The following is a 17,035-nucleotide window of genomic DNA, read 5'->3' as shown; positions in this document are numbered from 1 at the left end:
AATAGACGTCAGTGATTGGTTGAAATTGCAGAAATTGAAGAAAAAAAAACAACAAATATCTTACAAACTATAGAATTTTCTCAATAAGGCCAAGAGAATAAGATGTTTTATGAACACATTCTACCAGTATATGAAGTTTAAAATTTTTTAGTTACCTAGAAATTATGTTAAAAACTGCCGTTCAAACTGAAAAGATCCATTATTACCAGTAATTATAAGGAATTTATTGCATCCACATTCGATATAAACCTACTGTAGGTGATTGTTCACCAACAGATGGCAACACACATTTTGTAAACATACATACTGTTTTGAGTGAGTTTTGTGCCTACATTGTGTGCACTGGATGCAGAGGGATTTTTAAAGCTATTTTGGGGTGAAAAAAGGTGTGGCTTATAAGCCATCAAATATGGTAAATAAAAAGTAGACTTACTTTGATCAAATTTGTGGCAATGCTTGAACAGGCTGAGACAACTGTTTTCAGACATCTATCATGGACCACAAAATTGCACACTGTCAAACAAAAGAAATAAGAAATTGTATTTTACAACAACAAAACAAAAGGAAACAAAATATTTGCAAATAGATTCCTATAATAATAATAATAATAATAATAATAATAAAAATTCAAGAAAAGAACAGAAAAAAAGTAACCTAGGAAATTTGATGTGCTTTTTGAAGCTGTTCTTATTTGTTTTGTACAATTTTCTAATAAAACTAGAACATCAGAAAAATAAAGTTTAAAAATACTCATTTAATAATTAAAAACATTTTATAAGAGAAAATAATAATTATACAAGTAGATTGTATTTTCTAAATTGATAAACATGGACAGTTTCCTTCTGGAAAATGAATCATTTTTCAGAAAATATAAATTGTTCTTTTCCAGAAATATGGCTGAAATGTTGCTGGTTAAACTATGAAGATGCAAACATATAATTCATTTTCACCACTGATATTAATACAGGTATGGTACCATATAAAAGCATGCAAGAAAGAACAGTGAAACAATATATAACACATACACACAAAAACATAAATATACATTATGTGTGTGTGTGTGTATGTATATATATATATATATATATATATATATATATATATATATATATATATAATATATATATATATATATATATGCATACACACACACACATATATATATATATATATATATATATATATATATATATATATATATATATACACACACACATATTTATATGCACAAATCTACATGCATAATGTATATGTATATATACCCAAACAAACACGCATATGATTTCGAGAGAAAGTCAGTCAATAAGAATAATTGAATATGAAATTAGTTGATCACAACTGATGTTACAATGTGGTAATTATATTGATATTTTGTAAATAATTCAGACCTTTCATGGTTCACAAAGAAGCAATCAGTCAAAACATTTTATCAGCAACTAATAAGACAACTTACTACTAACTTCTCACTTTACATTCAATTATTTTAGTGTCAGAAACTATTTGGAGCCATTACTATCATCATCATAGTTATCATCATTAATGTTCTCATTATCAGAGTAGTTGTTGTTTTAATTATCATTGTTATTAAGGTGGTTAGTTGGCAGAAATCATGAAGTAAAAAGTAAATACCTTTAGCTTCATCCCTCAACATTTTAATTCAAACCTGTCCAGAATCAACTACCTTCCATGCACCCAGGAACGATGAATTAAGCAACCGTAATATACAACAGTTAATTTGGATAAACTTTCCCTTCATTTTATAAAGTCATCTCAGCTCATGTAAGAAATTATTGATTTCTACAAATTGTGTAATTTCTGCCAACCCACTGTCTTGTCTACCAATTCTGTCCAATCCATTGTCTTGCTACTCTGCCAATTGTGTAAATCCACTTCCTTGCCAACACCACAGATTCTGTCAACCCAAACCCATTGCCCTATGCACTTATAACAAAGGCCTGAAAAATGGCAGAAATAGCAAAATAGTCTAAGAATGGTTACACAGCTTTCAGTATTTGTATCTCTTTACAATCTTAGCTCAAATCCGGATAGACTTAATCTGAGTCATTGACTTTCTGGAATAAAAACCCTCCACAAAACTAGTATCATTGTCATCGCCATCATTGTTTTAACATCCACTTTTGCATGCCTGCATGGGTCAGACAGAATTTATTGAGGCAGATTTTGCACAGTCACATGCCCTTCTTGTCACCAAACTACAGCTGTTTCCAAGAATGGCCAGACATGTTTTTCATAGAAGACTGAAAATGAGCAGCATCATTTCTATGCTGGGGACACTTGTTTAACAACCATCATGTAAAGACATGGTACACACACAATAGGCTTCTTTCAGTTTCCACCTACCCAAATACACTCACAAAACTTTGGTTGACAAGAGCTATAACAAAAAACTTTTGTCCAAGATGTCATGTTGTGAGACTGAACTTGAAACCACATGATTGGGAAGCAAGCTTCTTAACCACACAGCTAGGCCCACAATAGTGATAATAAGAGGAAGGATGGTTGAACCAGAAGGGACATGGATTATCAATGCAGAAGAGAAGAAACTATTAAAGAATTGAGAAGATACAGTGACTGTAGAGTTTTGAACGAGACACAATACCTCAGTGTGGGGAAAAATTGTGCAGAGCTGAAGTAGTTTCTAACTCTGAAGACAAGGCCTAGCCCCTAACATATAAGTTTTGGCTATGTTATAGATATCATAACATGGTACCAATAACATAGATGATAATGACAACGATGATGATGATGTCCAGTAGAAACATCAGAAACTGCACAGGACATCATTATCATCATCATAAGCAAACTGTTCATAGATGGAATTTTGATATTTATGAACTGTTTCTACAGAATGGACTAGTGTTGGCACTGATTGACCTAATGCTAGAGTTATCAGCTGTTTATCTCTACATTAGAAGCAGCAGCAGTGTCTGTCAATCAGGAATTGTCAGCTGGTCTATCTTCTTTATGACAAAGATATCTCCAGTAATAGTAGCAACAATGTCGATCATTACTAGGAGAAGTCTTTATCTAGATTTTAGATTTTCGTTATTTGGTTTTGTTGTCTTTGTACTAGTTTTGTTTCTATAGGACTAAGATTCTAACATCAACATTCCATTTTTGTATTTGGCTTGCAAGATTCTTGAAATGAACTTATGTGTTGAAACAGATTTTTTTGTATCATGGGAGGGTCATTATGCCAATAATAAACACATGCACAAGTTTTATTTTGCTTCTTTATTTTTATAAATCAGTTGGTTAATCATTTAACCAATTAACTCATCAATTGTTTGGTTAATCATTCGGTCAATCAATCAGCAAGATTTATCGCAGTTCTTTTGTCACCATTCGTGAGCTCATCTGTTTCAGGAGGGCTTAGGAATGGCAATGAACAAACTTTGACAAACCTAACTGATTGATTGACTGAATGATTAATCAAACAGTTGGTTAAATTATTAATTGACTAATAACAATAAAAGTAAAATAAAATCAGTGCATGTGTTTATTATTAGCATTACGACCCTTCCAAGATTAACAAAAGCACTAACTTTATTACAGGTTGTTATAGCAACATCAAATAATTGGTGAATTATTTGATGTTAAAAATCTGCCAGTTTTATGTATTTCTTGTGTTTTCTTTATTTTTGCTAGGAAACTACTTTTAGAAATGACTTGAGCTCTGGACTACTAAATATCAAGGCAGTTCACAAGGAAAACCAAGAAGAATATGAAGAAATGAAAGAGTAAACTGTCAAAAAAGAATACTTCAAGAAAACTTTAAGAGTTATTTGCAGTGAGCTTGATACAAAGATCAAAATCAATGAAATCTATCCAATTGTTAGTGTTATACTCTTCAATATACGAGGGGTGTTCTTTTAAGATTTTTCCTGACCCACTTCCAGTTATTGCAGGAAATGAAACTTGTACAGATATAGTCATACATGTCTCCACATGTTACATTATAAATTGCAGCTTTCCACTCGTACTTGTTTGTCTTTTACTGCAACTGAAATGGTCTAAGGTGTTATAATGGACACAGTTGAATGCAGAACAGTGATCAGGTTCTTATACTTGAAAGGTTGTACACCAAAAGGAACTTTTGATAAGATGAAAGAAGTTTATGGTGACGATGCACCATCATATGACATAGTCAAGCAGAGTGGAAACTGTTCCTATTCCTGGGCAACCACATTCTGCCATTGATGACGATGCCATCCATAAAGTAGAAGCCACCATTTTGGAGGATCGCTGCATAACTATTTGGCAACTAGCCCAAGAAGTGAAGATAAGTATAGGGTCCATGGGAAAAAAATCATTCATGACCATTTGCACATGCGGAAATTGTCTGCACGATGGATTCCCCGGATGCTCACACCTTTTCAGAAGCAGGAATGAGTCAATTGCACCCAAGCTATTTTGGCAATGTGCCAAGAAAATGAGGAGGACTTTTTCGGCAGACTTATTGTACAGGATGAAACATGGATCCATCAATATGATCCTGAGACTGAAGTCCAGTTGAAGCAATAGAAGCATGACAACTCACCACCTTCAAAGAAGGCTTGTGTCCAGTCCTCAGCAGGCAAGGTGATGCTCACAGTCTTTTGGGACTAGCATGGAGTAGTGATGATGGATTTTCTGGCAAAGGGCACAACATTTAATGGGGCATATTATGCTTCTCTGCTGCAGAAATTGTAGGGTGCCATCAAAGTAAAGAGGCCAAAGGAATCTGCCTTCTGCAAGACAACACCCAGTTCACGATGCACATGTTGCCCAGATGAAAGCACATTCCTGCAGCTATGAAATCTTTTCTCATCTCCCTTCCTCTCCCAACCTTACACCATCTGTCTTCCACCTCTTTCCAACCATGAAGTCTTTTTTGAAGGGGGAGCACTTTTTGGATGATGATGAACCTATTTCCTAGATAAAGTCTTGGCTCCAGACACAACCTACCAACTTCTACAGATGAGGTCTTCACAGCTGCATAAAGCGATGGGAGAAATGTGTCACCATTGGTGGTGGCTTTATAGAGAAGGACTAATAATTATGCCAAGTTTTGTTTATCCCTGTCTTTGGAAAGTGGGTCAGGGGAAATCTTTAATGAACACCCCTTGTACTTGGCTGGAAACTGATTCAACAAGTTGGTATCACAGTTCATCACTCTACAGAAATACATATATGGGCAAATTGTGTAATGGTTAAGAGTGGGGGCTGCTAACCCCGAGATTCTGAGTTTGATTCCAGGCAGTGACCTGAATAATAATAATAATAATAACAACATCAAAAACTACCTTAGGAACGAGAACCCCAGGGTCGAAATTTCCCCAAGACACCTGATGAAAGCTGGTGAATATATCAACCGAAACGTTGTGTTAACAACAAACAAGATGAGGGTAAATATCCGTCAAATGTAAATAATGAACATGATGTAGGTTGGAAAGACTTACAACCTCAAATCTATTTGAAGTAGTAAGTTCTCTCTCAACTGCTACTAAAGTTGCTTCTGCTCCTTGAATTTCCTCTGTTCAGGCACGTCTGGTTCACTTGCCTTTCCTCCTCTTCCTCCTTCTCTTACCTCATTAATTCCCTCCCTACACTTACCTCTTCAGCAGTTATCAATAGGCCTGTCATTAGCATCAATTATTTGGTCTTGGAGGGCCTATAAAGGCCAGGGGTATAGCAATTGTGCTTTCAAGACCAAACCGATAATAAAATGATAAAAAATTAACTAAAAAAATCTAAGAGAAATGCAACAATGGAGAGATAATTAAAGAGAAAAACTTCTAATTACATAGCAGAGGGACCATTTATAGATATAAATTAATAGAAATATTAATTATTAATTAATATGAGGAAAGAGGTGGGAAAATTTTAGCATAATCTTTGAAATATTTACAAACCCGCAGAGTAAAGTAATAATGTTGTGAAATCATTCACTGCATTGGGATTTCTGAGCACTAAGGGATTTGAGTAACACCAATGCACCCAGGAGAGAAATAAATAAGACAACAATAGTGATTGCCATATTTCTCACGAGTCAAGAGTGAAAGGTCTTATTTTACACGGGGTGGATAGTAATAAGTAGTGGCATGTTTTGGTGTCCAGCATTTGTCATTCATCATCATTCAATATCTGTTTTTTGTGCTGGCATGGATTGGATGGTTCAACAGTGGCTAGTCAAGCACTCCAAATTCTGCTTTAGCATGGGGTCTCCATGACTACTTGCTCTTCCTAATGACAATTTGCAAAACATGACAACTCAACTGAAGAGGAGGGAATAGTATAGGGGTGGGTGGCTTTATGCTGGATGACAAGAGGTTAAGGTGTGATTAAGGGACAGAAATTGTTCTAAAAATATTGGTTGCCAGAAGACTAAAGGGACCCACCCACAACTACAATGCTATCATTTAATTTTTTTTTTGTTAAAAGTATTCTTTTCAACTGTCTACAAACACAGCCAGGCTGAAATAATTTATGCATTCTTCCAGGAGTGAATAAAAAATTCTCAAACTTGAGGGAATGGGCCCCTTAAATAATAACATGGGCCCCCATATATGGATTTTAATGGCACAAGGGTCCACTTGCCATCTGGTAAGATGGCAACCTGGCCAGCCCGCCACTGTGTAGGAGTATATGTGTGTATGTATGTGTAAATATATAATATGTAACAATTATTCGGTAGCCATGATAAAATTCCACGTTTTGGATGTCGGGGCGGAAACCCACGTCGCTATCTCTTCAGTTATCCGGTCATCAAAAAAATGGCCAGATAACTGAAGAGATGGCGGCATGGGTTTCCACCCTGACATCCGAAACTTGGAGTTTTAGCATTGCTACCAAATAATTGTCCCATATTATATTTACAGATAAATTCCTCTATTTACATAATATCGAGGTCTCTTTCATTCTTTTGTTATCTTACCATTTCTATTAATATATATATAAAACATTTGTTAGGTCTTTAATTCTACACATTTTCATGTCAATGGTTTTAGGTGAATTTTCATAGAGATTTTTCTATAAGCATCCCCTAGGGTAAAAAAACAAGTACACACACTACATCTTTAGAATATGATGAGGATAAATGTAGAATAGTATCTTTTTAGACAGAATGTCCTACCAGTGATCCATCTGGTCCCAATGCTTGCATGGATTCCTCTGACTCTCTGTTGCCATCCAATTCTATTATTTGATTTGGAAGCTGGGTCATAATGAATCGTTTATTAGCTGATTACACAACCATGGACACTACCCCAATGAATGCATTGAAGTTACTCCCTTGATAGAGCTTGGTGATTCTGACCATTGATCTTCTAAGATTCCTCTGTTCAGTGTCAATGTAAGAAGCACCATTGGCTCAGTTGAACTCTTCCTCTGGCGATTCACAATCCACCAAGCAGCAGTCCCATGACTTTACCATATCCCAGGCAGGGTTGCTGAATGGGTGCTAAATCTTGTCAAAGGGCAGCTTGCAACAATGCAGGGCATGACCATTGCACTGTGAAGTATTTTCAAAATACCTGCATACCTATTTAGCAATGATGGCAGGCAGAAAATAACACTATTTGGGGGGAATTTTCTGAAAATGTCTGGTTCAGTGATCTTTAAGACAATCGTTATAGAAACTGACAGCTTCTCTAATAACAGATGAAAAATGTATATTTTGATTATGAAGTAGTTGTATCTCTCTAGGTCTCTTTATTATCATTGATACAAGTTTTTTTTATACACAATCACGAATGTTAATTCAAATAGAGCAAAATTCTTCAAGTTAAAAACGTGTGAGATCATCACAAGCGTATCTGAGCATCTAAGTTTAAGTTAAAGATGCAAGAGTATGATTTATTCAAGCAAGTTAAGAGTTTTAATTTAATAATTCAGTTTTAATATCTCATTTGGTTTTTGCTTCTTTTAGCACAGAAAGAACAATTATTATTATTATCATCATCATCATCATCATCTCTCTATTCTATTCTCTCCTTTCTTCACGTAGGCATGTGTCAACATTCAATCAGACAAGAGATAACAATACCACTCTGTCCAGATGGTGGTATTCCCTGTCTTTCCCACTATCCTGATAACAATGGGCTAACATGATAATTCACTCTTGGTACGAAAGACAGTCTCAGACTACTACTGTAAGGGAAACAACTTTACACCAATTCTCCAATAGATATGCAGCTAAGGTTCATCTTTGATAACTAAGATGATATAGAGTAGAGGAGATGCTTTAATCCAGGCAGAGAGTCTCTCTAGATGAAATGTGGCCATTCTGTGCTGTGAAAGGGAAGTAATAGATGTAACTCAATAAAATACACCGAAATGGAGAAAAAAAAAAGGATAAGCAAAATATAAAAAGGAAAACAACAAAGGAGACATGGATTCCAGAACTTTCAGTTTAGGCAACTCACCTAGAAGAACAATAACTGATTCAAAACATTGACACAGAGTTGTGATGAGTCTATTTCTGCTGCAGACATTATCATTTGTGCCACCAGTCAATAGAGTAAAGTGGTTGGTGAGAGGAATGGAATAAAATCCATACCAAAATTATGAAAACTTGACAAACAACAAAAAATGGTTGAATTTTTTTGCTCTTGTGTATTCCAGATGTGAAAGACCATGATGAAAGGTGAAATTGATCAAATTATACAAACAATGAAAAGCAGGCATAAAACAATATGATGATGATGATAGTAGTCTCAAGATTGACCAATGCTTGAGTTAACTTTCTTTAAAAACAAACTGGATATAAGGCCTAAAAAAATCTGGTCTGCATTAATAGTTAATCCCTTACTCTTTTACTTGTTTTAGTCATTTGACTGAGGCCATGCTGGAGCACCGCCTTTTTTTTAATCGAGCAACTTGACCCCAGGACTTATTCTTTGTAAGCCCAGCACTTATTCTATTGGTCTCTTTTGCCGAACCGCTAAGCGACGGGGACATAAACACACCAGCATCGGTTGTCAAACAATGCTAAGGGGACAAACACACATGCACACACACATATATATATATACATATATACGACGGGCTTCTTTCAGTTTCCGTCTACCAAATCCACTCACAAGGCTTTGGTCGGCTCAAGGCTATAGTAGAAGACACTTGCCCAAGGTGCCACGCAGTGGGACTGAACCCGGAACCATGTGGTTGGTAAACAAGCTACTTACCACACAGCCACTCCTGCGCCTGGTTAACAAGTGACAGGCAATAATTTTTTTTTTGTTTTGTTTTGACAAAAGGTTCATATTCTTTAAATCCTATTCTAGGAATGAAGTTCTGTCAAATCCAGTCTTCAAAAAACACCAGTCAGTAAAGTGATTGAATGAAGAGAGACAATCAGATCAACTTGCAATATTAATATTCTTCCTATAAATAACTTTGTCCCATAAGATATTCATTGCAGAAATCATTTTGGAGAAAAAGACACATACAAAAAAAGGAAAACTGAAGAATTATGTGGAAAATGAAGAATGTCTTTGAATATGGTATTTGATAGTTAAAGATAAAAGGGGAATAAGGACAGTAGTCTGACAAAATATAACTACAAACAATAACATAAACAAAATATTAAATAAATAAAAAGTAAATTCTCTTGGATTCTATACATTTTTAGTTAACATGGAACTGATGACTGATTATATCTACTGAAAGAATTTTTAAAGATAGAAACTAAATATCATTGAGTTGCAAACAGATACTGAAATAGTGGGATTAAAAAAAATGAATGTTTATTGTTCATGTTTCCATGTTTGGGTCTCCCTGGTGTAAAACAAAAATTATATTTTGTTATAATGTATGATAGAAAGTGTAATTATATCATTATCATCACCATCACTATTTAACATCCACTTTTCCATGCTTCCATGGTTCAGACAGATTTTGTTGAGGTAGATTTTCTAGCTGGATGCCCTTCCTGTTGGCAAACCTCACCTGCTTCCAAACAATCTAATTTATCCCCATGGCAGGATTTTCATAGAAGACTGAAAAATGAACCACTTCATTTGTATGATGATGCTTACTTACAAACATCACATGAACTCTAGACAAGAGAACACATAAACACACACACACACACAACAGGTTTCTTTCAGCTTCTGTCTACCAAATCCACTCACAAAGCTTTGGTTGTCCCAGGCTAAAGAAGACACTTGTCCAAGGTGCTGTGAAGTGGGATTGAATCCAAGACAACATGGCTGAGAAGCAAGTTTCTTGAAGCCACACAGCTGTGCCTGCGCTTATACTTAGGGTTTATTTAGACATCTGCTTGACTGACGATCACCATTTAAGTAAGATAAATATTGTAGATTAATTATCTTATTGCTAATGTTTCTAATCCTGTGGAGTAACAAGAACTCAAAAAAGACTGACAGGAATATTACATGATATTTGGGAATCTTTCCAATCCATGCAAGACTCAATTTCAGACAGTATTTCTAAATAAAGAATCTTTCACTTGGTCATTGTTTTCATGTAAGTGTTAAGAGAAAGAGAAATATGTTGACAGAAACTGAACTACACTGGATTCCTATATTACAGCCAAAAGTCATCTGGTGTGTTTCATGGGAGAGTAAAAGACTGAGGCTGAGACTGTGTTGGGCAAGGGTCTACAATGAAGTCAACAGAAGTTTCTCTGTAAAATTTGAATTAGACTTAGAAATCTAAGATAATCTTTGATGAAGTATCAATATTACATAGGCACAAGAGTTATAAGATTAAAACCATCATCATCATTATTTAATGTTCACTTCACCATGCTTCTATGAGGTCAGATGGAATTTTTTAAGCAAATTTTCCACAGTCAGATGCACTTCAAACAACAAACAACTTGGACATAGTTATGTGGCTGACTGCCAGAAATGGCCATCACCTGTATAGTCAGTTACAGCCAGCAAACACACAAGGATTAGGGGAAATATGAACTCATTCACACAAACATAGATAGATATACATAAGGACTTTAACCCACATGGATCTACGCAGAATTGCACCTAAAAACTTACACTCATGGATATATGCAGGATTGTATCTAAGGACTCATGCTTTGGTTTTTATAACTTTGGAAAGTTGAACTATGAACTTTTATGCCTCTTTTTTCTTCTCTCTTTCCATCTCCTTATTCTTTTCCTCCTTTCCTCCATATTATCATCTTATTGATATATACCATTCACATTTTTCATACCCCCCCACCAATTTGTCTCTGATGACGGAATATCCCATACTTGAGGATATTCCAGAAACAGCTGTAAGATTTTAAATTTCTTCCTGTAATAATATTGTATACGAATTGAGATGTTTGCCTTGCCTTAATGTTTGATGTCCTGTATAATAAATATACATCTGCTGCATTGGAAATCTGCAATGACTCCATAACTACCATCTCAGCTATAATCTTGGAGCCACAGTAATCTTTTACAGCACTTACCTAGCATATCTGATCATTTAGATTACCTGTGAACGAAAACACCCATACTCTGTAAACAGATATTGATATAGTTTATTGAAACAATATTTATTTCTCAACTCATATTTCATGCCAACCTCATCTTCAAGGAAAGCTGTCACATTTGGGTGGTATATTTGCAGTTGGGATGTGTGTGTGTGTGTGGTCTCTTCCTGGTATCTGTTTATTGGTTGGTTTATGCATTTGCTGATTGGCTGTTACTTTGTTGTATCACCTCTGGTTATTTTTTTGGTGAATGGTGTGTAGTTGTCTGATATTAGTCGATGAAGAAGTTGTGGCTTGAACTTGTTTTATTTATCTGTTAATCTAAATAAGGTTATTTTGGTATGTTTTTTATATAAAATTTCCTTTTATGTGAGTATTGTGTTTGTAAATAGTGATATTATGGTGGGGTTGTTATCATCATCATTGCACATCCATTTTCCATGCTGGCATGGGAGTGGATAGTTTGACAGGAGTGATAAGGCCAAGAGTCACACCAAACTCCTCTGTCTGTTTGGTATGGTTTCTCCAGCTGGATGCCCTTCCTAACACCAACCACTTTACAGAGTGGACTGTGGCCAAGAATGGTTTTTGATTGCTTATCATGTTATATGGTGCTTTTATTTGTGTTTTATGGTTTTGGTTTTTATCTTTTGTGTTGATAATAGTGCATTATGTGTTTTGGTAAAGGATTGCTTTTAGTTTGTCAAAGTATGTTTAGGTGTGTGGTATACCACATGATTAATTTGGAGTGGTTCTTGCGGGTGCAGTTTTGGGGGCCTGCATGTGTGTGTAGGGGGAATTTGGTGGCTGTCTTATCTTGTTGGAGTGTGGACCATTTTTGAAGATGAATTTATGACTATAGATAGCATTGAATTTAGTGTGATGGTTGGGGTCCACCAGGGCTTTGTTCTTATCCCACTTCTTATACTCCTCCAACTCACAATGGAGTTTAAAACTGGATGCTCTCAGAACCACTATATGCTGACCTTGTTCTTTTAGCTGAATCTGAAGTAGAATTAGAAAAGAAATTCCTGGAAATTAAGTCCATCACATAGTTATCTCTCTAGTGCTACTGCCATAAAAATGCACTCTGTATAATCTGGAAAGTAGTTGTTGCTAGGAAGAGCATCAAGTTGCAGAAAATAAGCCAAATATGAAAGATGCATACCAGTTGTGGTCTGCCAACATATCTAGGTGAGCAGTAACCCCAACTATACACTGAGCCCAACTGACATGGCCCATCCAACCAATCATCATCATCATCATTCATTGGCATAAAAAGCACATGAGAGGAGAGAAGCTCGGATGGATGCATTAGATGTGAAAAGCTGTGCCATCATCATCAAGACTAAATAATCCTTGCAGCTCTATGTTGTCTCCCTTTTGTTTGGCAACCTTTTTATAGAGCTTATAACATTTGGCAGTAAAGGCTGTGCATTTTGTGAGGAAATAATAGTAAACACTGTTATATGTAATATATTTTAAAAGAAACATGTTTAACAGGAAACACTGAATCCTTACATATACTGACAATAAATACTTTACCATTATATGCAACAGTTAATAGTAAACACTGCACCTTTGTATGCATTTAACAGTAAACACTGTTACCATTATATATGTATGTATATATGTATATTAAATGGTACAGTGCACCATGTAATATGGACTGTGGATACTTCCCCACTACAAACTCATTTCTGATTACAATGTAAAATATATTTTCCTCAGTGTTTTATTTTTTCATAAAAAAAAAAACCCCATTATAGTAAACATGTTAAATTAACATTTTATACATTTCTTGAGCTCTTTCTACCATTGGCCAGTCTTTGTCTAGAGATACTCACAGTATGTTAAATCTGATCTTGCAAATTTGGATTGTTTCAACTAGAGGACCTACTTGACCAAGGGAATTAACCAACAAAAGGAGATCATATTCCGCAGTGGAATCATATCCACAAAGGGGACCATATGCTATAGCTAGCAGGAGCCTTATCTACAATTGGTTCATTTCAACAAACATCCATATCTCAACCATTGTTCCATTCACCTCTACTTTCATATCTAACCATCTCTCACTTTCTCCTCACAATTTAATTTCATTCATTCTTCCTGATCCTCTGTCTGTAGTCTCTTATACTCACCTTTTTACATTTTGAGAGTATGCTCTGATGCCTTGGTCATCACTATCATTGTCTTCTTTCCAGCTATGCCCACCCTTATATAATGTGGTTGGGGGTAGTCATGTATATCTTCTATAACAAGATACCTGTTCCTGTCCCCCTATCATACTCAGCCTGATAACACTATGCATAAAGTGACCCCAATCTCTACAGCAACCCCCACTTTGTTTTGCAAGTTACTCAAATAACTTCACTAGTGTTGGTGGCATGTAAAAAGCACCCAACCAACTCTGTAAAGTGGTTGGCATTAGGAAGGGCATCCAGCCATGGAAACCAGGCCAAAACAGACATTGGAGTTTAACACAGTCCTTTAGCTCATTGCATCCTGTTAAATTGTCCAACCCATACCAACATGAAAATGAACATTAAATGATGATGAATATGAAGGCAATGATGAACGTAATTTGAGGGAGGTTTGGCTGCTATATCTAGCAGATCATGACCCCACCCCCACCCCATAGAGCAGGCACGGGCAACCTTTTTGGGGAAGGGAACCACATTAGACATGGCTCATCATCAGGCAGGCTGCACTGTTTCTAGAAAAATTCAAGCTTATTTTTTTGGGCTGGCATGCCATTTAGAAAGTCCTGTAAAGCCGCAATAGGCCATGGCTGCCAGAGAAGCTGTTTTGTTGGTTGATGTATTTTAGAGAGGTATTTTTATTTATTAATTTGCTTTTCATTCCTGTAGAGCTGATAAAATAAACACCAGTTTAGTTCTAAGGTCAATTTAATTAAGACCACCCTGCCCCAAAATGTTTGGCCTTGTGCCTAATATAAGAAATCATCATCATCATTATGTACTATTATATTGGCCAAAAAATTTGAAATTCTTCCTACCCACTTATATTTTATTATATCTCCAGGTTTTCTGGCAATTATGGTAAATGTGTATAGCAGCATCACAATAACACTGGAATATGGTTGAAGGTTGCAATGTTGAAGATAGCAACATTGTTTATTGTTCCTTGTGTTGGATAGAAAAGTTATTCATAGCAAACATACAATAGTCTAGTTTTTTTTTTCTTTCTTTTTTTTTTTAAACAACCCAATCTAAGAGGAATGGTAAATTGGTCAACTCTTCCAATACTGAACATAAAGAAAAAATGTAAATATCAAAATATTTGTGGATGTGAAAAGTCAAATTTGAAAGTAAAATGATAAAGGAAGACATTATTTACTAAGGAAATACCAGGAAAAAGTAGAAGAAAAACTAGAAAGTTTTCCAAAGGGTTAGAGGAATAGTTGTAATTAGTATAATTAGTATATATAAAGACCATAGAGATGATTACGACTACAACTACTACTACTACAATGAACATTTGAGTTGTGAGTTGAAGTGGTGTCTGTGTTCCAACTGATAGGATATTTATAACCAAGAATATTATCAAGACAACTATTTTACTACAGTTTTCATGTTGTAAGGAAGAAAATAGTAAAAGACTTCAATGCTTTGTAGGATAGCAACCACAATGGATGGAGGAAACAAATGGTCTTTGGCAGAGTACCATTACTGAATGTAGAAACTTCATCTGGAATATTTCAGGCCTTCATCTATTTTGGGAGGTGGTGGGATTGCTTTAAGAAATACCTGCATAAGACTGGTCCCTAAAGGTAACTTTTATATGATGGTAATCTGTTCTTTTTCCCTATTGCCATCGGGCAAAGTTTTTTTTGAAAAGTTCAAAATCAGAAAGAATGATCATAGTCCAAATCTCTCAGACAAAAACCCAAAGTGATAGACAGAGAACAGAATCACTAGACCATCTGAATAATAGCCTTGATCTGTGTGAATAAATAAATTAGATAGAAACTCAATACTGTGTACTCGGGGAAAAACAATGGGTGCAGCGGTATTTTTGACAGAGAACCAGGATAATAGACCATCATCATCATCATTTTAGCAACAAGCAAATAGAATTTGCTGAGGCAGATTTTCTACAGCTGGATGCCTTTCCTGTTGCCAGTCCTCACTTGTCTCCACGTGAAATAATATTTTCCCAAGGCCAAAAAAGTTTTTACAGTAAATCAGATACGAAGGACACTGCTTGTATGATGTTGATGCTTGTTTAGAATTATTGATACAAACATACACACACACACACATGAATATATATGATTTTTTTTACTTATTATTCTACACATTCCTGTGTGACTGTTTCGTCTGTGTGTTAAGCTTATACCAAGGGAGGTAACAACATAAATGGAAAACTATATATATAGTCACCATGCTTGACCACTAAATCCACAATTTTTTTTTTTTATTCTCTCTCTCTTTATTTTCTCTTATTCCTTTCTGTTGAAGAGTGCAAGCTTGAAACATAAAAGACTTTCTCACTTTCCTGAGTGTCAAACTAATACCTGCTTGTTGTTCAAATACCTTTCTTTGTCTTTTTTGCTTTTCTATAAATTTCAATTATATACATACAATTTGAACTCAGAACGTAATGACAGACGAAATACCGCAAAGCATTTCGCCCGGTGCGCTAACGTTTCTGCGAGCTCCTCACCTGTGTGTATTTGTGTAAATATATATATATATATATATATTATATACACACACACACATACAAACACACACATATAGTCAACAGATAAGATCCAGAGATTCTCGGTACAGTAAACACTTAGTAGTGCTGAAATAATCCAAATTTAGATTCTGATATCTTTAAGGGGGACCAATTCCATGGGGTAAAGAGTGGTTATAAGAGGAATCAAAGTGAGCAAATATGGAGGCAATTATACAGCTAAACAAATTAAGTATAACATCTTGATATATATATATATATATATATATATATATATATATATATATCAATGCCAGGACTGTCTGACTGGATTCTGTGCTGGTGGCATGTAAAAAGCACCCACTACACTTTCGGAGTGGTTGGGATTAGGAAGGGCATTCAGTTGTAGAAACATTGCCAGATCAGATTGGAATCTGATGCAGCCGCTCTCCAGACCTCAGTCAAACCGTCCAACCCATGCCAGTATGGAGAGTGGATGTTAAACGATGATGATGATGATGAAACATAATAACAGAAAGAAAGTGAAAATTGAAGATTTTTCAGTCAATGAATGTTTAAGCATAAAATATACAGATATTTTTATATTTTTGATAGACTAAACTTACACAGAATATAAACAACAAAGAAAATGAAAGGGAAGGAAGTAAGGTAAGTCCAACAGCTGTTGGACTTGTAATACCTTACCTCCTTCCCATTAATTTTCACTGTCATTTGTCTCTGTGTACATTTGATCTATTAATATATAAATGTCTATATGTTTATACTTACATATTCATTGTTTGAAAGTCTTCCGTCTTTGCTTTCTTACTATTTGCATGTACACATATTTTGTATATCAACTCCAAGCTGTTTATCTGCATA

General features: G+C 35.3%; 1 protein-coding gene across 4 annotated transcripts in view; it reads right to left on the bottom strand.

Annotated features, from left to right (window-relative positions):
* Nucleotides 1-17,035, bottom strand: part of LOC115215592 (diacylglycerol kinase theta) — a 250,869-nt gene that overhangs the window by 125,443 nt on the left and 108,391 nt on the right. For all 4 annotated transcript variants that reach the window (XM_029784808.2, XM_036505853.1, XM_029784809.2 and 1 more), the window contains exon 2: nt 434-513. In XM_029784808.2, the coding sequence (XP_029640668.1) occupies nt 434-513 (80 nt within the window). The remainder of the gene's footprint in view (nt 1-433; nt 514-17,035) is intronic.

This window comes from Octopus sinensis, linkage group LG9 (genome assembly GCF_006345805.1).
Source record: "Octopus sinensis linkage group LG9, ASM634580v1, whole genome shotgun sequence".
Lineage (NCBI taxonomy): Eukaryota > Metazoa > Mollusca > Cephalopoda > Octopoda > Octopodidae > Octopus > Octopus sinensis.
This window is presented reverse-complemented; position numbering and strand designations above follow the sequence as displayed.